The 25227-nt window shown below is 31.5% G+C and overlaps 2 protein-coding genes across 2 annotated transcripts in view; one reads left to right on the top strand and one right to left on the bottom strand.

Moving 5' to 3' along the window:
* Positions 1-25227, top strand: part of LOC105208176 (calexcitin-2) — a 172879-nt gene that overhangs the window by 134913 nt on the left and 12739 nt on the right. The window contains exon 2 of the mRNA XM_026138033.2: positions 218-284. Within this exon, the coding sequence (XP_025993818.1) occupies positions 227-284 (58 nt within the window). The 5' untranslated portion in view covers positions 218-226. The remainder of the gene's footprint in view (positions 1-217; positions 285-25227) is intronic.
* LOC113004513 lies at positions 11721-20699 on the bottom strand. Its single transcript, XM_026138032.2, has 2 exons — positions 20145-20699; positions 11721-14062 (listed from the first exon to the last, which is right to left on the bottom strand). Exon 2 carries the CDS (start codon positions 14049-14051, stop codon positions 13029-13031), a length of 1023 nt encoding a protein of 340 aa, XP_025993817.1. The 5' UTR covers positions 14052-14062; positions 20145-20699; the 3' UTR covers positions 11721-13028.

Here is a 25227-nt window from a genome sequence, read left to right as displayed (position 1 = left end):
ATAATGATTTCAAATATTAGGTTGGATTATGCGTGAAATGGCTTGATACACACATACACATTCAAGCGAGACACGTTTACTTTTTACTCTCGAGATAAAAGAAGAGTCGGTCGCTCGAAACAATCGACCCTGATTGCCACTCGATCGCGAACGAATATTAATACTATGCATACATTCTAATATAATAAAATCCCTTTCTCTTTTCTTAACTTTGTAGGTTCCAAAGATGCCGTTATCGGAGTTCCGTAAGAAAAAATTACTTTTTGTCTTCAACGCTTTTTTCGGTAAGTACACTATCATTCATCATAAATATGTATAATAATTATTAAAACGTGCGATATTAATTTCAACTAAATATTAATTTACATTAAACAATATTCCGTTATCAACAACAATCCTGTAAATAAAATTACTATTATTTCACTGAATCAATGTAACTGAAAGGAAATAAAATTCTCCGCAATATTTATAATAGAAAATTCAAAGCCTATCGATCGTTGTGAAAGCTGGATATTAAATGAAGGCAAATAATAACGGGGACAAAGCCGTCTCGGCATAGTAAAGATGATATTTTTAGCTTTTCAAGCCCGACTGTATACCATTCATCCATACGACACTTTAGTCATCACTTAAATATAAACTAAAATGTTCTGCTTACAAAGAAATTTTTTTCTCACGATGTTCAAAGTTGTTTTTATTTATGAGACTTTTTTCTTTCTCTCACCCTCTAATGTAATTTATTTCTGTTCTTGTTTTTCCGCATTAATATATATTTTATGCAAATTACGAGCAAATATAAATTGCCATAATTTTGCTGAGGTTAGATAATTACTGTATTATTCAATTAACTGATAGAAATTTGATAAAAATTTTCTATTCTAATTTGCTCGCCCTTGATTGTCTTTGTATTTTTTGTTATTTGATAGAAGATTAATAACTGCGTTAATTTAGTTTTATCAATCATATTTTAAGGATGTGCAGTCCCTGCAAAATAAATTGAAGTTGGACATATGTTAATATTTGTATTTTAAATAAACTATAGATATGAAAGTAATATGAATAACATTATATTTCTATTTAATAATTTGTTTTTATACTTTATTTATATTTTTTATTAAAACAAATTAAATTATTTAAAAAAATAATAATGGAAACTCAGTTTTATTGTATATTTTAAATATTTTAAAAAGTATTAAAAATAATGTACGTAAAACTTTATTACAATTCTGTATTTAGTTTTAAATAAATAAACAAATAAATTTTATTTATTTACAGAGCAACTAATCATTGCATTGTAATGAAATTTTACTTTAAATTATTTCAAATATTTATACAAATAAAAAAGATTCAGCTTTTGGCATTATTTATTTTCAGTAAAACACATTTTTATTTTTTATTGCAATATTATTTAATACAGAATCGCCAAACTTTTTACATCACTTTTAATTGCAAAATAAGACAATCTGTAACTTTTTTCATAATTATCTCATTGTTTTGCAAATACGTGTAATACGTCCTTATTTTCCAGCACTTTCAGTATCACTATTATTCTCTTTAATCCATGCTATTGAACAAACGCGCTTTCGACAATAACAGCGAACGTTTCCCGACAATGTTTCGAGATAACATTTACTGCCCCCGTAGTGCTTGTTGGACGAAAATTTCTCCTTCGTCCATCGTTCTGTACATCTCGGACGAAACAAATCCTCATCTAGCACTAACGTAACAAACGAGGTGTCGCTTCTTTATGGTGGTCCTCTCACCGCGTCTCCTTTTGCAATTCCGGCTATTTACTCGTATTTTCGCCCGGAATTCTTAATTCTTTCTCCTTCGGTTATTTCGTCACATCGTATTTCTGAAAACCACGATTTTGATTGGGAGAACGTCGAAATTTTAGACAAAGAGCCTTCTTACGTAAAAAGATCTATATCCGAGATGTTACACATCAAAAATCAATCGCATGGACTCAACAAACAAAGTGATACCGAACTCCTCTCGGATGCGTATCTTCCTATTCTCGAACGTATTCCCCCTTCTTAGGTTTATCATCCCTCCTCTTTGTACTCTTTTCGTGCGGTCCGCCGAGGCCATCCCACTCGTTCGGTTCTTATTATTTGTATCTATTCCTTCCAAGATGTAACATCTTTCCTCATATTACTGTGACACGAGTTTTGGTGCCTAGAGGTATTTAGTATACAATTCTTTGTTTCGAGTATTATTTCTTATTTACTATTTTACATCTCTTGACTTGTACAGTTTTCTACTTTTTTCCACATTTACTTAATTATTTAATTACAATATTTATTTTATTATTTATTTCTTAATTTTAATCTCCTGTTAATTATTTTTAATTACTAAATTCGTATTGTTGTTTGTTACAAGTTTAATATTCATTCCTTAATATTATTCTTTATTTTAATCAGCAAATCAAGTCATGTTGATTTTTCGAAGCTCTTGTCTCGGCACATGCTCCTTGAGTTTGTTTATTATGTTACGAGGATGGAGGATGTACATCGCGGCTCATCACAATTTCTAATTTTTTGGTAACTAGATTTAATTGTGTCTTCTTTTTTTCGTTTGTTTCGGGAAAAAAATTTGTAACATTATTATAATTATTGCGATTATTTTGTTCTCATAGACTTTTATACTGAGGATGACCGACATTAAAGGTCGAAACGTTTATCATTGGATTTATGCTGTTATTTATTTATTCGCACCTGACATCTTGCGTGGCTCTCAAGCTCAATTTTCCTCATCATTAATTTATTTAAGTGAGCCTTAATCTTTGACTAATTGTTTTAATTAACCCGAGCGTTACCATGGGTCCTCAATTCTCCGTATCTCCGCCTAAATTTTTTACTTTTATTAGAAATTGTTTCGGAAACCACACATGTTTCCTTTTAAATAAGTTTATCAAACTCAGCCGATCTTTGACATATTTATATATGCGAATCCGGTTTATCAAAGCGTGCTTGAAATATGATCTAACTCCGACACATTTGAACATCTATAGAAGACAGGCAAATATTTCATTGTTCCATAAGACCTCGTTTAACAGTCTTGACAGAATCAGTAATAACTTTATCAACATTGTATTAAGATTAGAACTAAGAGATGCGTACAAACATTTACATTTCTTAAGACACCAATTTTATAAGACCTCGAGGAGCGTATCGAATGTCCTCCCTCCACTGATCGAGAGTGATTTTTTCACCTTTCAAGAAAAAAGGAATGGTTGGTTGTGGCACAGGGAGACTTCTAGGATCGAAAAAAAGATTGATTGGTTGAGACAAAAAAAGCGTCAATTTTCTATTAACAAAATAGAACACATTAATTATGTTGCCAAGACTCCTAATGTATCTAACGAAAAAACAACTTTTTCGTTCCAACAGCTTACGCCTAGTGTTAACGAGACATTGCATAACATCCATGTTTCTCCCTTAGAATTTAGTCCTGAGACTCCTCTGGACACTTTACATAACAATTGGTTCACCAATCTAAGCGGTATTGATATCCCGAATGATGTCCGATACCTTTTACAACTAGGTGATCGTTTTGGTTTACCATTGTTGAATATAAACAGGGGGAAGATGTTGTTAGAATTTATCAAACACATTGAACACAACATCTCTAAATACAGGAAAAATATACATGACGCAATTAGAAACCGATCTGTATCGATCCTGGAGGGCCTGTTCCGCAGAGACCGTTCGCGAAATATTAATGACCAGCTAATTAAAGACTGGTTACGAACCACGAGTAGATTTGTTAGGGAGCATCCTAACATTTTGTTTACCAGGGCAGACAAGGGTAACATAACTGTTGCCCTTGACAGAAATGACTACATCTTGAGGATGGAAGGCATGCTCTCAGACGATTCTACTTACGTCAAATTATCCAAAGATCCGATTGTTATATTAACAAAAGAAGCGCGCTCCCTCCTCTCTAATTGGAAGGAGAAGGGTTTCATCGAACAACATTTATATAGGAGTATGTTAACAACGGACGGCATCTTACCGAGAGCCTATGGTCTGCCGAAGATCCATAAACCTAATATTCCATTAAGAATCATAATTTCTTCTATAAACAGTCCACTATACTCATTAGCTTATCATTTACATGAAATAATTTATAACAGTTTACCAGAAGCGGATAGTTTCATAAAAAACAGTGTCCATTTAGTTAATAAACTAAATGGCCTTTCCTTGAGATCAGATCACGTCTTATTGTCTTTGGACGTCGTGTCACTTTTCACCAATGTTCCAAAAGACTTAGCGGTGGAAAGCGTCACGTCCAGATGGGATTTGATTTCTAAAAATACTACTATTCCGCTCGTTGAATTTCTCAAAGCTCTTAATTTAATAATAGATTCTACATTTTTCAAATTTAATAATGTGTGCTACAAACAGATCTTCGGTTTGCCGATGGGTTCCCCGTTGTCTCCTATCTTGGCGGATTTAGTCTTGCAAGACTTGGAGTGCAAGGCGATTAAATCTCTCTCCTTTCATCTGCCATTTTACTATAGATATGTAGATGACATATTATTAGCAGCTCCTGTAAGCTTGTTACCGGACATTCTTGACACGTTCAATTCTATGCATGAACGCTTACAATTTACTATGGAGAGAGAGAGCGAGGGAAAAATCAGTTTTCTTGATGTCATGCTATTGAGGGTGAATGATAGAATTATTTTCGATCAGTATCGCAAACCAACGTTCTCGGGAAGATACTTGAATTTCTTCTCACATCATCCCTTGTGTCACAAAAAGGGTGTCATCTTCGGTATGGTTGACAAATTAATTTCTTTATCACATCCGCAATTTCATCGAAAGAACTTCATAATTTTAATCAATATCTTATTAGAAAATAATTATCCATTAAATTTTATTTTTGCCATGATTCCTTGTAGACTCAAACACCTTTTTTATAGAGATGACAGTTGTGTTATGGATAAACATGTGAGAAGATTTTTTACGATCCCTTACATTGAGTCGGTATCAGAGAAATTCTCGTCTTTCTCATGTCAGTTTGATTGCAGTGTGGCGTTCACGATCCCTTCTAAATTGAATAAATTTATAACCACCGGTAAAGACCACATAGAGCGTCTTTCTTGTAATGACGTGGTCTATAAAATCAATTGTAAAGAATGCGATTCTTCTTACGTGGGACAGACTAAGTGTCAGCTAAAAACAAGAGTAAACGAACATAAAGCGGATATTAGAAAGGTTCTAACAGTTCTCCTTCGGTTATTTCGTCACATCGTATTTCTGAAAACCACGATTTTGATTGGGAGAACGTCGAAATTTTAGACAAAGAGCCTTCTTACGTAAAAAGATCTATATCCGAGATGTTACACATCAAAAATCAATCGCATGGACTCAACAAACAAAGTGATACCGAACTCCTCTCGGATGCGTATCTTCCTATTCTCGAACGTATTCCCCCTTCTTAGGTTTATCATCCCTCCTCTTTGTACTCTTTTCGTGCGGTCCGCCGAGGCCATCCCACTCGTTCGGTTCTTATTATTTGTATCTATTCCTTCCAAGATGTAACATCTTTCCTCATATTACTGTGACACGAGTTTTGGTGCCTAGAGGTATTTAGTATACAATTCTTTGTTTCGAGTATTATTTCTTATTTACTATTTTACATCTCTTGACTTGTACAGTTTTCTACTTTTTTTCCACATTTACTTAATTATTTAATTACAATATTTATTTTATTATTTATTTCTTAATTTTAATCTCCTGTTAATTATTTTTAATTACTAAATTCGTATTGTTGTTTGTTACAAGTTTAATATTCATTCCTTAATATTATTCTTTATTTTAATCAGCAAATCAAGTCATGTTGATTTTTCGAAGCTCTTGTCTCGGCACATGCTCCTTGAGTTTGTTTATTATGTTACGAGGATGGAGGATGTACATCGCGGCTCATCACAATTTCTAATTTTTTGGTAACTAGATTTAATTGTGTCTTCTTTTTTTCGTTTGTTTCGGGAAAAAAATTTGTAACATTATTATAATTATTGCGATTATTTTGTTCTCATAGACTTTTATACTGAGGATGACCGACATTAAAGGTCGAAACGTTTATCATTGGATTTATGCTGTTATTTATTTATTCGCACCTGACATCTTGCGTGGCTCTCAAGCTCAATTTTCCTCATCATTAATTTATTTAAGTGAGCCTTAATCTTTGACTAATTGTCTTAATTCTTTCTCTTAACGGCCCTATTTTATTCCTTCTTTCGCGCTTTTTCCGCGCAAAATTGCACAAGCCGATTATCTAGAGGCGCGGTCGCGACTCGCGCCTATGTAGAAAATTTTTTTTTTTTCTGAAAGTCGCAGACCGACCCTCTTTTACTCGAGTCAGCGAGTTCCAAGCACGCGAGATTATCAGATCTCAATAACGGCTAAACCGATCAAGTTCTGAGAAGTCTCAAACGATAGCATGGCCCCGACTTGTATAATAAAAGTGTTTTTATTTTTTCTCTCCGTGCCCTACGAGCGGAGATATCGCGACGCAAAGTCTAAATATTCTACATTTCATTTAAGAAACGTCGTCGTCGCCCTCAGGAATTCTCCCTTTCATATTTTCGACACGAGTAGCGCTGGCATACATCAGTCAGCCGTATGCGACTTGTGGTGTATGTGGTGTAGTACTTCTTGTCATCATCATCATATCCGTCGTGACAGGTTCTTTAACCTGATCTTTATTCGTCAGTCATTAACAATAATCTTGGTAAGAGTCTCTGACTAGCTTTGTTTTATTCTTTTTTATTGTAAATTTATATATTTTATTATAATTTATTGCAGACATAAGGATTGCATTGAACATTGAGCTACAAAATTAATTATGATCAGAAATATTTAAATAGTCCGTCAGTGGAGGAGACAGACATTGCGCTGCAAATAGATAATAAAATATCACAAGAACACGATGCCGATATTGAAAAAAATATAATATAACAATTGTCAACTTTAAACAATCCGTTTTTCATGAAAGCTATGGAAGAGTACATGTCATGTGAATTATATAAAAACGATACGGTGGATGCTCGTATGCATAATACTCATAATTCCAAAACAAGGTCAGATACATAATTTAAACATATATATATATATATATATATATATATATATATATATATATATATATATATAAAACACTACAAAACGCGTGATATCAGTACAAATAAATTACCTTTTCAAAAAAAAAGGTAAAAAAAGCGCCTATGTGTGTTGCGCGCAATTTATTTTGAAATTGTGTAATCTAATAAAAATGATATACATTTATAAAAAAAAAAATGTGTGAAATTTTTTAAAGTGCGCTTATTATAAAAAGAATATACTTTTTCTACAAAATTAAAGTAGTCGTATTTGTATTTTCTTTGAAAAACATTCCTATTCTAACCCAACTGGTAGTATCTTCAATTTTTATACAAAACCCACGTGGTACTATCTCTGTATTGTTATTGAAAAATCTTCGTATTTTAAAAATTCAAGTGATAGCATCTTTAATTCTCATTGAAAAATTTTATTCTAACCCAAGTAGTATTTCCTTAAATATTATGTAATTTAATTCAACCTAAATGCATTTTTCCAAAAAATCTTTTAAACAATCAAAGTACTATTTTTGTATTTCCATTGAAAAATCTTTCAATTTTAACGGAAGTGGTTGTATTTAATTTTAATAAGTTTCAATGGAATATATAACATTTAATTTAAAAGATTAAAGAGGAAACGGTACAAAATGAGAAAATTTTATTGAAATAAAAAATTTTTGATGTACAAAAACATGGCGCTGCTAGATAGAAAAAGCAGAAAAGACGTAAGAAAGAACGCAATAAATGTAACACTTGTAAGATATGCGTTATAAAAAAAATTTGCGAAATAAGTTTTAGTTTCTTTAACATTTAAGTAATTCTTATTGTAAGTTAAACTTAAGATACCACTTGAATTTTATTTAAAAAAATAAAAATTCTGTTAAAATATAAATTATTGAGGTAAAATTAGATTACAAAATTTTAATATATTATTTATTTTCAATTAAATTCCACTTGGTTTGGAAGATTTTCAATGACAATACAGAGATAACAGCAATTAGGTTTTGTACAAAAATTATTCAATTCTTCTCATTGTTTTTCCTATCTAGCAGCGCCATGTTTTTGTACATCAAAAATTTTTTATTCCAATAAAATTTTCTCATTTTGTACCGTTTCCTTTTTAATCTTTTAAATTAAATGTTATATATTCCATTGAAACTTATTAAAATTAAATACAACCACTTGGGTTAAAATTGAAAGATTTTTTAATGGAAATACAAAAATAGTACTTTGATTGTTTAAAAGATTTTTTGGAAAAATGCATTTAGATTAAATTAAATTACACAATATTTAAGGAAATACTACTTGGGTTAGAATAAAATTTTTCAATGAGAATTAAAGATGCTATCACTTGAATTTTTAAAATACGAAGATTTTTCAATAACAATACAGAGATAGTACCACGTGGGTTTTGTATAAAAATTGAAGATACTACCAGTTGGGTTAGAATAGGAATGTTTTTCAAAGAAAATACAAATACGACTACTTTAATTTTGTAGAAAAAGTATATTCTTTTTATAATAAGCGCACTTTAAAAGATTTCACACATTTTTTTTTTTTATAAATGTATATCATTTTTATTAGATTATACAATTTCAAAATAAATTGCGCGCAACACACATAGGCGCTTTTTTTTATCTTTTTTTTGAAAAGGTAATTTATTTGCACTGATCGTTTCGACACGAATGAAATATAGAATTTACTCGGAGGGTCGCCCATGTGGTTTCTTTCACGACTGTATTCAGAGGGTAAAAGCGGACTCGGAGTTGCGCGCGCGAGCATGCGGTCTCTGTGTGATACCTATGTGTCGTCCCGTTAGGATAAGAGTTCAGGCAGGATATGTATACATCTATTTACGAACTGAGAAGAAGATAAACAATAAAGGATGAGTCCGGGGTCAATTAAGGAGTTGCCTTGCCACATATGATGTGTGCATGTGTTCTGATTTCCCCGAATGCGCATAGAAGTAAGCGTTCTTCTAGAGAATACAATCATTTCAAGAGGGTCAGCTAACATTACTTTCTTTTTTTTTTTGTCGAAAGAGAGGAAAGTATCGCACCGTATTGGATGTAGTAAAATGGACGTTTGACATTAAATAAAATAAAGCGGAATCACGCGTTGACATTAAATAGAATTTCTATTTATTTCACAATAAAGTTGTAAAAAAATTTCTGGATCACCGAACTCAAATAACGTTCTTGTAATTTTGAATTGGAAATGACGCACAAGGGATGAAAAAATTCTAATGACATTTAATTTTTATATAACAGTGAACCATTTTATGATTTCTAGTTTTGCTGCTAAATAGAGAGAAAAGATTAAGAGTATTAATTATAAATATAGTTTAAATAGCCGTACTACATACTTAATATAGCTACTACTATTTAATGTAACTATATAAGTATGGATAGTCTAACATTGTTAAGAATAGCACATCCGTCAGCTTAGACTAATAGCGATTTCGGCTGGGTCACACCGGTTACACATTTCAGGTGTCGGTGCAGCTTTTGTGTTTGGCTAGTCAAATAATGCAGTTCCTCAGTGGTGTTGCGTGTTCGTCTGGGCTCGATATACTTCACAAATGCAAATTGGGTGTACACAAAGTGGATCTAAGAAAATAGTCGGAGCCAGTTTGTGTGCCACCGGTAAGATGTGCCCCAGCCGAAATCGCTATATATCGTTTTATAGAGGAGAAGAGGGTAATATGGCACCCATTTTCATTTTATTGAATCATTTTGTTAATAATTAATATTTTCTATTGAAACTTGAACGATTACATTCGTCAAAATGTTGTTTGACAGATTCTAGGCTCAAAATAATGAGATATTTATTATTTAGGATGTGATTTATAAAAATCTAATGCTCTGCATAATCGGTGGCAGAAAAAAAGTGGTTGTAATATGGCTATCTATAAGAATAATTTAAAAAAGTTAGTTTAGTTTAGGAGAAACACAGTATCTTGTTACAAAATTATATATATTTAATTTTCCATTGTTTAGAATTTTTCTGATATAGAATTTTCTTGCGTTCAGTAATTTTAAAAATACCATTAAGAATTTAGTTAGAAATGTCATTTTATTCCTGTTTAACATTAAACAACAAGCATAAAATAATGTTTTTAATGTTTCTAAACACCGCTCTCTAGAATGACGATCGATTTATTGAAGAAATATTTCAATATAAAAATTTTGCTTAAAAGACCATATTAATAAAATTCCATGTTATTGTTTTAACTTTGTATAACTAAAAATGTGTATAGCTGAATAAAAAGGTAAATAATAAAAAAAACACTCAAGTGTATGTACATTTGTGTGATAATACACTCAAGTTTAAAAATAATGAGAAAGTATGAGTAATTAAAGGTTAAAGGTGAACCTTGAAAAAGTTTAGAAGTGCTCAAAAGTAAAAATGCCTTATAACAATTGTCACTTATTATGTATTGTCATATTAATATCACTAAAAAACGGCGGGCTACTAAATGAATAACTCCATAAGCAATTGTTAGAATACGTCATCTAATAACGGAGATAATAGGGGTAACCATATTGTCGACAGCAGCCATAATACCCTCTTCTCCTCTAATAATTTCTAAGATCAGCAAATGTTCGGAAATTTTAATATAACTACATAATATAATAATCTACTACTACGTAGTAGATACATTTAAATGAAATATGTGACGTCATATGCTTGATCTGAACTACTTAGAAATATTCACATAGTTGCATATTGACTGGTTAATATACTTATTGAAATCGCTGTTACATAAAAAAATATAATTGTTGTATTATTAATTAACCTTTAACTCTATATTTGTATGGTTATCTTTTGTGATTTCTTTCCGTGATACATAAAACATTTGTTGATTACCTAAATATGATATCATATATAACTCTTTGTTGTTATTAAAATTATATTAAATTCTATACTTACATTTTTATGTTTGACATATCTTAAGAAAAATTGTATATCATTGATGAGAATTAATATACATGTACAATCAGAATTGGATATTAAGATAAATGACTATAACTTCGTCATGTTAACGGTGTAAATGCATTATGACCTCAAAATAAGTATTATATTTAGGTTGTTTTTCCTATGGAGGGAATTTATTATCGGGTAAAACGAATCTAATCATGAAAAAGTGTATCAAATGTATAAACTATTGATAGTTATAACAAAAAAGTAGTTTTTTCGATTTGTACCTAATTTCGTCAGGAAAAACGGTATCATTTTTAACTTCGTCATTCCGTGTACGTAATTCCGTCATAAGCATAACCTATATTGTGTAGGTTTCAACTTCGTCATTCCATTAATTGGATTAGGACGTTTAAATATGGGATATATAAAAAAAAATTAAAATTAAAACAATTAAATGACTCTTTATCAATAATCAGTCTTGTTCATCAGTCAATTAAAAGAATTTTTTTCTTACATCTATTATCATCATTAATATTTACGTATCATTAATCAACGTTTAAGTATATTATCAAAACATAAATTATTATTTTTATAAAACAAATTATATTATATGTAAGTTTTTATATTAATTTGTTACATTTTGAGAACATTTTGTTACATTTTGAAAAATAAAAAAAACGAAATGAATTCCTCTACTATTTAAGAAAATAAGTAAAAAAAAAATGTAGATTTTTTTAACAATGTTTTCTCTTTCGTAGATTAAATTTTTTCTTACATCTGTTATCACCGTTATATGTAAATACCATTAATCAACGTTTACAGAATAAATCTCTCTACTATTCAAGAGCATGGGTGGCAAGATTCTTTTAACTATTTCTTCTCTTTCGTAGGCTAGAATATCATCCTTATCAGGCCATTTCCATCTATTCTGTATACCCATACCACCCATTGCCATTGTTTTTATTTTAAACTTTGGTCCTTCTTCAATATCGAGTACTAGTCCTGGGAATTTCTCACCCTCATAGAGAATTACTACATAATCACCTTTGGTTATTTCTGTAGTATTCACATCAGTCATATTTTTGGCATTTTCATCTTCATTCCTATTTGATTTTTTCTTACCCTTAGCTTTCGATTTCGATAGTTTTTCATCCTTTTCATTTTTTAGTTTTATTTGATATGCTATAAACTCATCAGCAACAGCTACTGATGGAGTTATTTTACGTTTAACTTTTCCAGATTTAGTTGTTGAAACTGGGAGGTCTGGCCAAAAAAGCGCATTTTTGAACGGAGATGGAAATATTTTTTTTTTGAGTAATCAATGTTTGTTTATCAAAATTTTCGAGGTTGTCATTTTCATCTTGTTGCTCTCTTAGGTTGGAGATCGGTGAAACATCCAATTGTCCGAAAATCTGTACATTATCTGCACAGCTTGATTTTGATGTCGAAATCATAACTGAACCATCTCCAAGTCGATTACATCGTTTGCAGTAAAATTCTCATTAAGTTCAAGGGCGGAAAAATTTATATTTGCCTCGGGTGTTATATTATGATCTTCTTGATTTTCCGAAAGACTCATAGTTTGCAGTGATGAGTCCGGAATTTTTTTTTTAATTTCTAACCATTAATTAAAAAAACCCTCATCTTTTGGTTGGCCATTCCATTGAGTCTTTTCACATCTCTTGAACTCTTGTAATCTTTCGATTTCTATCATACTTTCAATGAATGACAGATTTGAGCGAATATCTTCATTTTTTTCTCTTGGCTCTAATTCTTCACTTTCTGTTTTTTCTGAATCATTGGTTGTAGTTTTTAATAGTTTTTCAAAAGGCACTGCATTTACATCGAATAGATATAATCCACAGATCTTAAAGCCATTGCGTATTTTTTCTGGTTTAGCTGCTCTTTGCAAACATTCGTTAACTAAACTTGAGAAATCCTCTCTTTTCAGGCGTTCACCGTTATTATTGATTCGTCATTCATAAATTATTTTGTTCTACTCGTTTTTAAGGGGGTGAAACAGAGATACATCCATAGGTTGCAGAAGATGTGTTGCATTTGGTATCAAGCCGATTAAAATAATACCTTTTTCTCTGCAAAATGTACTTAGATGCAAAGAAAAATGAGATGAATGCCCATCAAGGAACATGACAACAGGAAATTCAACGTTATTTTGTTGCAAATACGGATAAAAAATATTTATTATATATTCATAAAATGCCTCGCATGTCATCCAACCTGAGTCGGTTCTCCCTATTCCCCAATTTTTAGGCATTTTTGCAACAATATTCTGTGGCATGCGTTTGTATGGGAACAGAGTTAATGGTGGTATTAAACATCCAGTAGCTGATGCTCCATTAAGAACTGTCAGGCATTCCTTTTCATCATTGGTTGTTCTATTATAAATCTGCTTAGATCCTTTTTTAGCAAGAATAAATTTATTTTTTGGACAAAGGTAAAAAGCTGTTTCATCGCAATTAAAAATACGACTGGGGTCAGTTAAAACTTGGTTGAGATCATATTCTTCAAAAACGTTCTTGATATTTGCATGCCAATTTCGAACTCCTTCTTCATTTATGTTTGCTCTAGTCGTCGACAAATTTTGAGGTACTCTTTTGAATATTTCTTTGTGACGATTTAAAAAACTTTCATACCATCGGCGCCCTGGAATTCCATCCTTGAAACAATTGCTTCGTCCATTCTCTGCCATGTATGTGGAAACACTGTATAAGAGTTGATCTTTTGTTACTGGAAATCCTTGCTTTCCCAGTTCGATTATCCAGTTAGTAAAAACTTTTTCCTCATCTTGTGTCAATATAGTAGGAGCTCCAACTGATCGTTGATGTCGTCCAAATTTTTTATCTTGAAGCGTAGTTCTGGGAATGCCAAGTGCTTTCGAAGCGCTACGTACGGACATCCCTTTGCTAATTTGTTGTAAAGCTAGTTTTATGTTTTGCTCGTTGTAATTCATATTTTGCTTAGGTTTTTTTTTGATTTGGGACTTCTTCCGTTCCTCCATCTTCAAAACTTCTATAAAAATGAGATACAGGTATAAATAGAAAAATAAACGTAGCAATTAAGTTGATTAAATTTATTGTAGTAAAATCAGTTTAATTATTTGTTATATTAATTAAAATAAAAAATGTATGGCATAATAGTTGAGTTTATTTAATACTGTCAGTATCTACACTGACAGAAAAATTGCTTAATATAAAAAAATATTTATTTGAGAGGTACTAATCACACGTTTATTTGTATTAAAAATTTAAAGTTTACAATTAAATAAAATTAAATATGAATTTTTAATACAAATAAATGTGTGATTAATACCTCTCAAATAAATACATTTTGATATTAAGTAACTTTTTCTGTCTGTGTATTTTTGTCGCTTGAAGCACAGCGTATAGTTGATGGTACTTTTCAAATATCTTAGCACGTGTTTCGCGGCCATCCAGTGCTCCCTCTTGTGATTGCACTTGAATTGATTCAATATGCTCGCAACGTAAGCTATATCTGGTCTGGTGCCTAGAGCCAAATACATAAAACTGTCTACGAGCTTTCTGTAAGGGACTGAGTCTTCTGCATTTTCAGGGTCTCCAGCATTCAGTTTGGTGCTATTAACCATTGGAGTACTAGTGGGTTTACAGTTGAACATTCCAAATTTTTGCAACAAATCCTTAATGTATCCTACTTGAAAAAGACGGAAACAGTTTTCGTTCTTGATGATTTGTATGCCTAAGCAAAAGTTAGCTTCTCCGAGATCCTTGAAAGTAAAGCTTTTTTTTAATGTGTCGATTATGCCTTTTATTGTTGTGCGATTTCTTGATGCGATTAAAATGTCATTGACATATACGAGAAGGAAAATGGTCCTTTCCTTGTTTGTGTAGACACAAAGTTTGGCATTTGTGGGAGTGAGTCCAGCATTCTTGATTGCTTTGGAGAGTTTTAAATACTATTGACGTCCGAATTGGCGTAATCCGTATAACTTTTTTCGTAATATGCATACTCTGCGTCCTTCAAGAAATTGTGACAGCATAATCTTGGCTTTACTTCGTAGTTTCCTTGTAGGTTCAATATGTGCCATTCTTGTGAGCATTTCTTCCAGAAGTTTTGGTGCTTCCATGTATACTATGGTGTCCATGTTTCCATGTAGATATGCTGAAGTGATATCTAGTTGCAATATTGTCATTCCTAATTCAGCTGACAAGGCAACTAATAGTCTCATTGATCCTAGTTTTGCCACGGGCGCAAGGTTTCTTGAAAATCAATCCTAGGGCGTTGGAAAAAACCTGTGGCAACAATTCGAGATTTCTTTTGTTCTAATTTTCTATTTACTCCGTAATATTATTCGACAGCAATATTGTCTGTTGTCGAACAATATTATTTAATATTGTTCGACAACAGACAATATTGCTGTCTTTCGGTTTCTCAATTAGATCTTATGTATTATTGGCTACGAGACTCTTGAGTTCGTTATAAATCGCATCCTTCCATTTAGTAGCATTTGAGTTTGTAACAGCATCCGAGAAGAAGATCTCTCTCGCAAATAACATCAAATCATTCTCTGTTTCATCTTTTGACGATTTAATTGTTATAGGTAATTGCGTACGCTGTTTGCTTCTACTTTTTAAATCGTATTCGTTTGTTGGAAGAGTTGATTTATTTGTGCTTGCTTTTATTGGGCGTCCTGGTCCGCGTTTGGGAGGTATGGTAATCTCAGCCTCAGTTTCCTCTTTTTTATCGACGTCGGGCTTTTCAATAATTTGTTGATATTCAGTTTGTATAAGGGTTGCATCATGGTTGCGTCTGATTAAAGTTTTGGTTTTTTAGTCATCTGTATAACGTCGTTTTGAGAATTTTGAGACGACCGCCTTGTCTTTTCTGAGACAATGTTTTCCGACGATTCTTTTGAGCTAAATTCATCAAAGAATTTGACATCTCTAAAAACGTGAATCTTTCTATCATTTGGAAGCCATATACAGTAGGCTTTTGATACTTCTAAGTATTCAACAAAAATATCCTTCAGGCCTCGAGTTTTAAACTTGCCTTTGTTGGGAAATTTGTTTAAAATATATGCCTTGCAACCAAAAGTTCTGAAGTAGCAAATATTTGGGCGTCTTCCTGTTCATTTTTTGAAAAAAGGGCCAGAGTCCAAACTTTTGGTGTTGCAACGATTTCTAATGTGGTTAGCCGTTGCAATGGCTTCTGCCCAAAACAAAAGTGGTAATTTGGATTGGATCATCAAGCATTGCGTTGCTTTCACTAAAGTACGGTTTTTGCGCTCTGTAACGCCATTCTGCTCGGGTGTATGAGTTACTATTAGACGGCAGTGAATTCCGCGTTCCTTGAACAAGCTAGTTTGGAATTGCAATATTCTTTTCCAATTAAACGGCTTTTATCCTTCGACTAATTTTATTTTCTGTCATCTCCATAAATTCTTGAAACTTCTCAGCAACCTCGTTTTTATTTTTCATGAAATATACCTCGCACCAGCGACTGTGGTCATCTATAAAAATGAAGAAGTATCGTGCGCTGTCTTCAGACTTGGTTCGCATGGGTTCACACACGTCTGTGTGCATAATATCAAGTAGGCTTGAAGCTCTCTTATTTCCACTTGGAAAAGAGAAGTTTGACAGTTTTTCTGTCGCGCATATTTGACGATTGAAATTGGTTTTGCTTTTAGTTACATGCTATTTGTTGCATGCATTTTCCACATTGAAGTTACATTCCTTTGCATTGAGATGTCCTAATCTCTCATGCCAAACTTTATTAGTGGTTATTGATCTTTGCTTGCCATGCATGCTGCCGGGGAAAATTCTTTAGACAGATAAAAAAGATTATTAATGCGTTTGGCTATTATTTCTGTATTACCTCGTAAATTCTTGACAAAAGCGCAATTATTAGTAAATAGGATGCTGATTATCAACGATCTTGGCTACAGATAAAAGGTTTAGTCTCAAATCCAGAATAAATAAAGCGTCCTTTAATCTTATGTTTCTTTCTTAGTCGTTGACTAAAGTTGTAACCTTTATATTTCCTGTTGCTTGGTGGTTGTATTATTAGCAAGTTTCAATCTGCCAAAAATATTTGTGGTACTAACAAAGAGTTGCTTGCCGCCACATAAGTGGGAAGTGCATCTGCTGTCTAAACACCATTTCTTAGATTCATTGTCGTGGTTTATCAATAGTGTAGTTTCATTCGTTTAATCTGCCTTCTTATCCGTATTTGCTTTCTTGAAAAAGTAATTCGCCGCTTTGTGCCCAAGTTTCCTGCAATAATTGCATCTTATTCGTGTATTTGATGATGATTGTTTGCTTTTGTCAATGTTTTGTAGATTGGCTTTTGATGCATTGGATTGTTGATCTTTTTGTTTTACAAACAATGCACCGGATGAATGATCGAGTAACTTTTGTTTTCTAGCTTTCTTTAATTATTTTGATATTCAAGGTCTTGGCATCTGGCAAATCATCGCGTGATTCTATCGCGCATCGAAAAGTATCAAAACTATTTGGAAGGCTGTACAAAATAATAATTGCTAACATGTCGCCGTTGATTTCTACGTTCATTGATTGTAACTTATTGACCACATCAAAGAGATCATTCAATTTTTTACATCGCCGCCCTCGAGCATTTTATGTAGCATAAGACGCTTTAAAAGGGTTACTTTACGTGCAGGACCTTTAGATGCATAAATCAACTTTACTTTATCCCAAATTTCTTTGGATGTTTTGCAACCACGAATTTGTTTTAGTTTGGTTGAATTTATAGATAATATAAGGTCTGATTTAGCTTTACGATTCTCAATGATCCATGTGTCGTGTGCTGCTTGCAAAGTCGCTCGTGTCGATGCGTCTGTCGAAATGACAGGTCGTGGCTTCTCTCTTGAGACGTATCCTCAAATGTCATTCTTTATCAATAGTGCTTTTGCTTGAATCCTCCAAGTATCATAATTATTTTTAAACAGTAATTACCCAGTCGGCAAAATGTTAGCACTGTGTCAGCAGGCTGGCGGCAGATTTGATCACGACGTGTTGACAGACTGAACTCAACTGATCTCAAATTCTGCTTACGTTCCGTTAACCTGTTGATATTTTATGTCAGCAGAATGACAGCACCAGGCGAGCACGCCGTGCTCCCAGCACGTGACGCCAGATAGGCGGCAGAATTCAAACATGACATGCGCAACACAATCTGACGGCAGACTGCTAGCACAAATCGAGCATGCCGTGCTGACAAGTTCTGACGTCACGTTGGCAGCAAAAATCAAGCATTTTTATTCAAAAATTTCAAAAATTTTTATTAAAAATAAAAAATTTTTTTTTAGTTTTTTTGCAGATTTTATTCTTATTTTTATTATAGGTTAATCTAATTTGCATATATTTTATTTTACTAATTACAATTACGTATTATTTTACAATTTTTAAAAACGCATTGGCGCCGGCGGGATTCGAACCTAAGATTTCGGGACAATAACCTAATACGCTAACACTGAGCTAATCGTACACTTGTGATATCATTAATAAAAAATTATATTTGAAGTAAAGCTGATTTAACAGAAAAAAAATTATCATGTTGAGTATCGCGCGAACATTCTCAGTAGCCCTTTAATTATTTAGCTTTAAGTATTTTTAAAATAAACTATATAAACTGTATAAATTATGTAAATAATTAAAACCTGTTTCTGCCCAAAGTAATATAGTCAAAAAAACAACAATTGGAAATAGTACTAGAGCATAAAAAAAACATTGGCGTAAAAAGTATGCTTGCAAAAATCAATTGTGCAACTAATTGTTATAAATAAATTACTAAAAATTGATTGTAGAAGAAAACTGATTACTCCAACTAATTTTACTCAAAAAATGAATCAAGAAACATGCATAACGCTTTCTTAATTGTTATAAACAAATTAGTTGTAAAATTTATTTTTGCAACGTTTCTTTAGTAATTTTTCCTATAGAATCGATTGGCGCAATCAGTTCTCTTTTAAAGTAAATTTTTAATAATTTATTTATACCAATTAATTGCAAAATTGAGTTTTGAAAAGTTCTTTTTACGTCAATAGAATTTCTTTATGCTTTGGTCCTATTTCCAATTCCAATTTTTTTGTCTATTTTTGTTAGTCGGACCATGGCCAGGAATGGGTTTTAATTATTTATATATGCGGGCAGATGCAGATAGAAATCTGGACACAATACATGCAAATAGATACGGATTTCTGTACGTAATCGCGGACAGGTGCAGATAGAAATTGCAGCGTATAGAATGCAAACAGAAACAGAACATATACATAAAGAAATTGATTGGTCCAATAATTAAAAGCAAATGCATAAAAAAATGGATCAATCGCTTTCTTTATGAATATGTTATTTATGCATGCAATTATGCAAGTTTGTTTAAATAAGCCTTTAATAAATTCATGAAGAGTGACGTCACATTTTAAAAATATACAAAACAGCTCGGTTTGCTTGATTTCTGCTGGCGTGACGTCAGATCCTGTTAGCACGGGGTGCTCGATTTGTGCTAACAATCTGCCGTCAGATTGTATTGTACAGGTCTTGCTCTAATTCTGTCGCCTATCTGACATTAGGTGCTGGCAGCATGGCGTGTTTGCGTGGTGCTGCCAGTCTGTCGCGTCGATCCTGCTTGTTTGTTACCGCCAATCTGACGCCAGGTCTTGTCAGCACGCAGTGCTCGATTTCTGCTGCCAGTCTGCCGTCAGATTGTGTTGCGCAGGTTGTGCTTGATTTCTACCGCCAATCTGACAATAGTACTGTCAACACTATTTGCTCGATTTCTGCTGGAATTAAATGCCAACAGTTTCTGTTCTATTTCTGACAGCAGTTTGCTGATACCGCAGATATTGCAGAGTCTGTGTGAAATCTGTTGCCTTTCTAGCAACAGAAATTGATAGCAGACTCTCCGAATGATCTGTTTGCTCACGTTTGGCTGACGGGGTAGAAACGAGTTGCGTTTATGGTGCTGTATGTTATGTCGTCATGATATGCATGAAAACTGACTTGCATGATAATAGTCTTCGATGATGTATCGACTTTTCTTTTGAGTGTACACAGTCTTGTGTTGTGCGTTCTTATATGTCCGTAATCAAACTTACGTGTTCTTTTGTGGACACTGAGCCCATAACCTATTAGGGCATGAGAGCGGAAAGAGAACTTGCAGTGATCCGGTACAGAAACGATTTATATTGTACTTGTAAGAACAAAGTGACCTTGTGTAAGTATGACAATAGTACTTGAGATTAAAATAAATGATAAAGTTAGTAATAAACACGAAGGTATATGAGTGCGAGAAACACAATAGACAAAAAGGCAAAAACGGATACAAACAGTACAGTAGTGACGCTAGTGACGTTGCGAGCGGTGACGCTCGATAATGAAGAGACCTATCGATAGATCGACAGAGCGGGAAATTGAATTCCTAACAGCACTATTCTTTTTTTTATCATTATCTGCATATTAATTTCTTCTCTCATTGTTACTGTTATAGCCAATAAAAGACTAAAACAAAAATAAAACTTTGATAATAGTTCCATATTCTCAGCTTATTTTTATCGGCTTTATACGACTAATGTGAAAAGCGCAAATAAATTTATAGAAATGCTACAAAAGACACGATTACTTTTACTTTTAATTTAAAGATACATTCATGATTATAGCTATTAAAAACATAATAAAATAATTAATAAAATAAAATATAAAATTAAATAAATAAAATAATACAATAAGTAAAAAAAATAAATTAAGTAATAAAATTCCGTACTAAATAAAATAAGTAATAAAATAAACAAAACACAATAATTTAAATTGCTAATTTATATAAATAAAATAAAATAAATTTTATTTGTCATTTTTATTTGTGTTATGTCAATAACGAATAATAAATAAAATTTTATTTACGAATAATAAATAAATTTTTACAATGACAATAAAAAAGTCTTCTTTGGTCAAAGCTAGATCTTAGTGCCTATTTTTATTTGTGTGATTTTATATACTTCTTCGAATTCGACCAGAATGTGCGCCAAATTTTTTTTGGTCGTAACACAGCATGTCAAATAAGAATTAGTAATATCACGATTTTTATTAAATTAATTAATTTAATATAATATTTGATGCTGATTTGCATCTATATACCCATTCCCCTTTGAAAAAACTCATTGTGATATATAAATAAATTTTTAATCGAATAAAAATATTATTCAAAAATATTTTATTTGACATAGATAAATAAATTTTTATTTGAAAAAAAATTATCTTTTAATCATAAATAAAATTTTATTCAAAAATATTTTTATTTCAGATAAATATGCAAATTTTTATTTGAGATAGATGAATAAATTTTTATTCAAATAAAAAATTATTCGTTATTTATAAATAAAGTTTATAAATATTTTATTCGTTATTCATTATTTTTTATTCAAAAAATTGCCCATCACTACTCACAATATACATACAAATATTTTTATAAATTTAACTTCAGTCGTAAATTTTGCAAATTGTTTAATTATTATAAAGAAGAATAATCTTATTTGAAGTTGAACTTTTCTTATGTGCTTGACTAGACAATTCGAATGTCTCAAATTTATATATACATTTTATTACAATTTATATAGATATAGATATATCTATCCTTTTACAGGTTTTTATGTGTTTTTACATACTTCATAATTGATTTGTATAACATATTGATTTGTATAACGTATTGTTATATTCTTAAGATTTGCATATATGAGGCGTTCCACGTCAAGTGGGACAAGTGTCGATAAAATTGATGAAGTCGAAATAAGATATTCAATAGCTTAAAATTTTTGTTTTGTAATATAGTTTAATAAAAGACTTTGCCTTTTGAAAAATTTGAAATAGCCGCTCCATTATGGCGCTTGAAGTATATGAAAAACTTATTGAAAACTTAATTAAATTCATGGATCAGGTAGTCCAAAATTCATTCAATTTTTATGAAAATTGATATTTGCGGATTTTTCGGCTTACTCATGAACATTTATTATTAGATTTCCAAAATTCAAAATAACAAATTTAACATGATGGCTGTACTGAATGAAGAACTGACGGAAACAGTTTTTAATTATGTGATATAAACTTGGTTTTTTCCCATGAAGATGGATATGTGGAAGTTTTTCAGAATACATTTTTCGTAAAAATTTATAAATTTTGAAAAAAATTTGTGAATTAAGAAATACGTTTACTCCAAGATCATAAAGTTTCACAAATATTTATTCGAAAAATATTGATTTTTTGGGAAAATAATAATAGAAAAAGACAAACTAAAAATAGACCAAAGGCAGTACCTTACGGACGCGTTTTAATATACGAATGTTTTTATGACGACACTGACGACACATAATGTGAAAGTTTTGTGTACGGCAGTCACATAGAGGAATCAAATACTACGAATATATGCAATTAAGTTCGTATATTATAAATGTGTACGTATAATAGTGCGTGTATATAAGTGACGTAGTGCGCCGCACGTAGCATGGATCATGGAGGTCACAAGCGTGCATACGCCTGACAGCCCTCATTAAACCCTCGTTTTCTTCTCTTCTTTGATCGCCGCCGATTGGCCGCTAAACATATCTCACGAACGCTTCTGCGGGTCTGGCAGATTATTTCAGGTGAACAAAGAGCAACGGGGTAATTGCTGTAACATATTCTCAGTGAACGTTTCTGTTTCTTGAATTCGTAAAATTATATCATCTTGAAATGTTATTTGTGTATTATAAAAGAACAAAGTAGTTGCAATTTAACTATAATTTATGGTCATTTTTGACTAGCTATATATTTAGTAGTTTTAAACAAGCAAATTTTAGCTATTAATTATAAGAGGAGAAGAAGGTAATATGGCTATTGTGGAAATTATGGCTACCCTTATCTCCGTTATCAGGTAATTCTAACAATTGTTTATAGATTTATTTAATTACTATTTTGCAGTTTTTAGTGACGTTAATATACCAATAGCTAACAAATTATTATAAGATATTTTTACTTTTAAATAGTTCTAAACTTTTTTAAGATACATTTTAGCACTTGATTACACATACTTTCTTATTATTTTTAAACTTAAGCGAATTATCATACAAATGTATGCACATTTGTGTACTAGTTTGTTATTTAACATTTCAGTCGGCTGAAATGTTAAATAACACACGTCGATCGAGTTAACAAATAACATAAAATTTTGTTAATATGATTTTTAAACAAAATATTTCTTCTATAGATCAATTCTTATTCTAAAGAGTGATGCTTAGAAACATTAGAGATTTAAAACGTAATCGTTTAATTTAAAATGATCAAGTATAAGGGTTGATGCTTATATGATCTTAAAAAGCAGTAGTAAAAGCGATGTTCAAAAAACAACATCATAAGCACTGCCTTCTTTTTGCATTTCAGTTAAAAAAAACTATCAACGAGGTTACAGAAATAATTTGCTGGGCTTTAAGTGAAAATACTGTATTTTATAATATATGGCATATGTAATAAAAAGTAGTTTTAAAAATTTCGGGATGGTAATTTTAATCTCCAGGATAAAGAACGCTCTGGACAACAGAAGAAAGTTTAAAACAAAAATTGGAACAACTTTTAGAAGAAAATTCTTGTCAAACTCAATCAAAGCTTGCAAATACACTTTCAGTGAACCAACAAGCGATTTCAAAACATATATAAGCTCAAGATTCAAAAAGGTGATCTATTGGGTTCTGCTTTATGACAATGCGCGGCCGAACACGGCAAAAATAACCTTGAAATTCATATTCGACTTGGGCAGAGAAATTTTCCTTTACGCGGTGTATTTTCCAGATATCTTATTGTGAATTATTAAGATTTATACATAAAAAAAAATATAGTTGATTTAACAAAATAAGTTTCCTTAAGCAAATTTTCGTGAAAATAAAGAGATTTTCTGGTTATAATGAAATATGTTGGTACCAGAATATTTCCCTAACAAAACAAGTATATTTTGAGAATATTTTTAGAATATTTTTAGAAATATCGTAACAGTACATATTACTGATAATCTTAGAACATTCGATATATGTATTATGATAAGCTTCCCATATTTTGTGCAAGTTTTTATTTGCGCCTTATAACAGTGACAACGTTTTTTATATGAAAATTTCAAAGTTTAGACTTTGTCTCGCGATATTTCCGCTCGTAAAGCACGGAGAGAAAATAAAAGCAGTTTTCTTATACAATAATTCCACATCCAAGCCATGAGTTGAGACTTAATCAGAACTTGATCGGTTTAGCCGTTACTGAAATTTGCTAATCTCGGAAGTCGTTGACTCGCGTGAAGAGACGCGGTTTTTTCGCTGTGCGTTTATTTATTGTTAGTGCGAGACACTACCGCGTCTCTTGATTGACAAACAATTTAAGGGGGTAGGACTCTTTGGAGGGTCAAAAAAATCGATTTCTTTTTACTTGCATTTTATGAAAGTACATATTTTTGAGAATCAACCTCTAAATTTTTATCAAAAAATTTGAAAAATTACGGAAGTTATAATATTTTTTTCGGAACGGAAAAATTTTTACATGTAGTATTTCTTTCTGATTTTATTTCATTATTTTCCAATATAATAAAAACTTTACTTCAAAATATCTGATTAGCAATGCTTCCCAGAAATTACAAAAGACTAATTTGTAAAAAAGGCAAAAGGCCTATTTTTATGAATTGTTTTACAAGAACTATATGAGTGATTGATTTGAAATTTTGCACACAAATTTATCAATATTTTATTGTTAATCAGGAATTTTTTCAATTAAAAATAATGAAAATTATAATAATTATAGTATTGTTCGCGCAACGTGCCCGAGCGCGCATCGTTTCATGGTGACCATAAAATCTTAACACAGTTATCTTAAACAACAAATAGAAAAAGATTCTTAATCTACAGATGTTTGGTTATCGTCGGAATCAGAATTATTGAAATTGGACTATTTTTAAAATAATTATTGTGTATGTAAAAATAAATTTTAAAATTTACTCAAAATTTTGAAAGTTTACCGTAAAAAAATAAACCCAGTAATATAATTTAATTTTGCTAGTTTTAACGATAAAAAAAGTGTTTCGAATGTATAAGTAAAAGGTGAATTCAATTGGTTCATTAGTTTGTCTGAAATCATGGTCACTGGTTTGAAACTTAATTTCGAGAAAAAATGCGTTTAATG

The sequence above is a fragment of the Solenopsis invicta genome, chromosome 3, assembly GCF_016802725.1.
Source record: "Solenopsis invicta isolate M01_SB chromosome 3, UNIL_Sinv_3.0, whole genome shotgun sequence".
Lineage (NCBI taxonomy): Eukaryota > Metazoa > Arthropoda > Insecta > Hymenoptera > Formicidae > Solenopsis > Solenopsis invicta.
The sequence above is the reverse complement of the archived record's forward strand: the minus strand, read 5'-3'. Positions and strand labels throughout refer to the sequence as shown.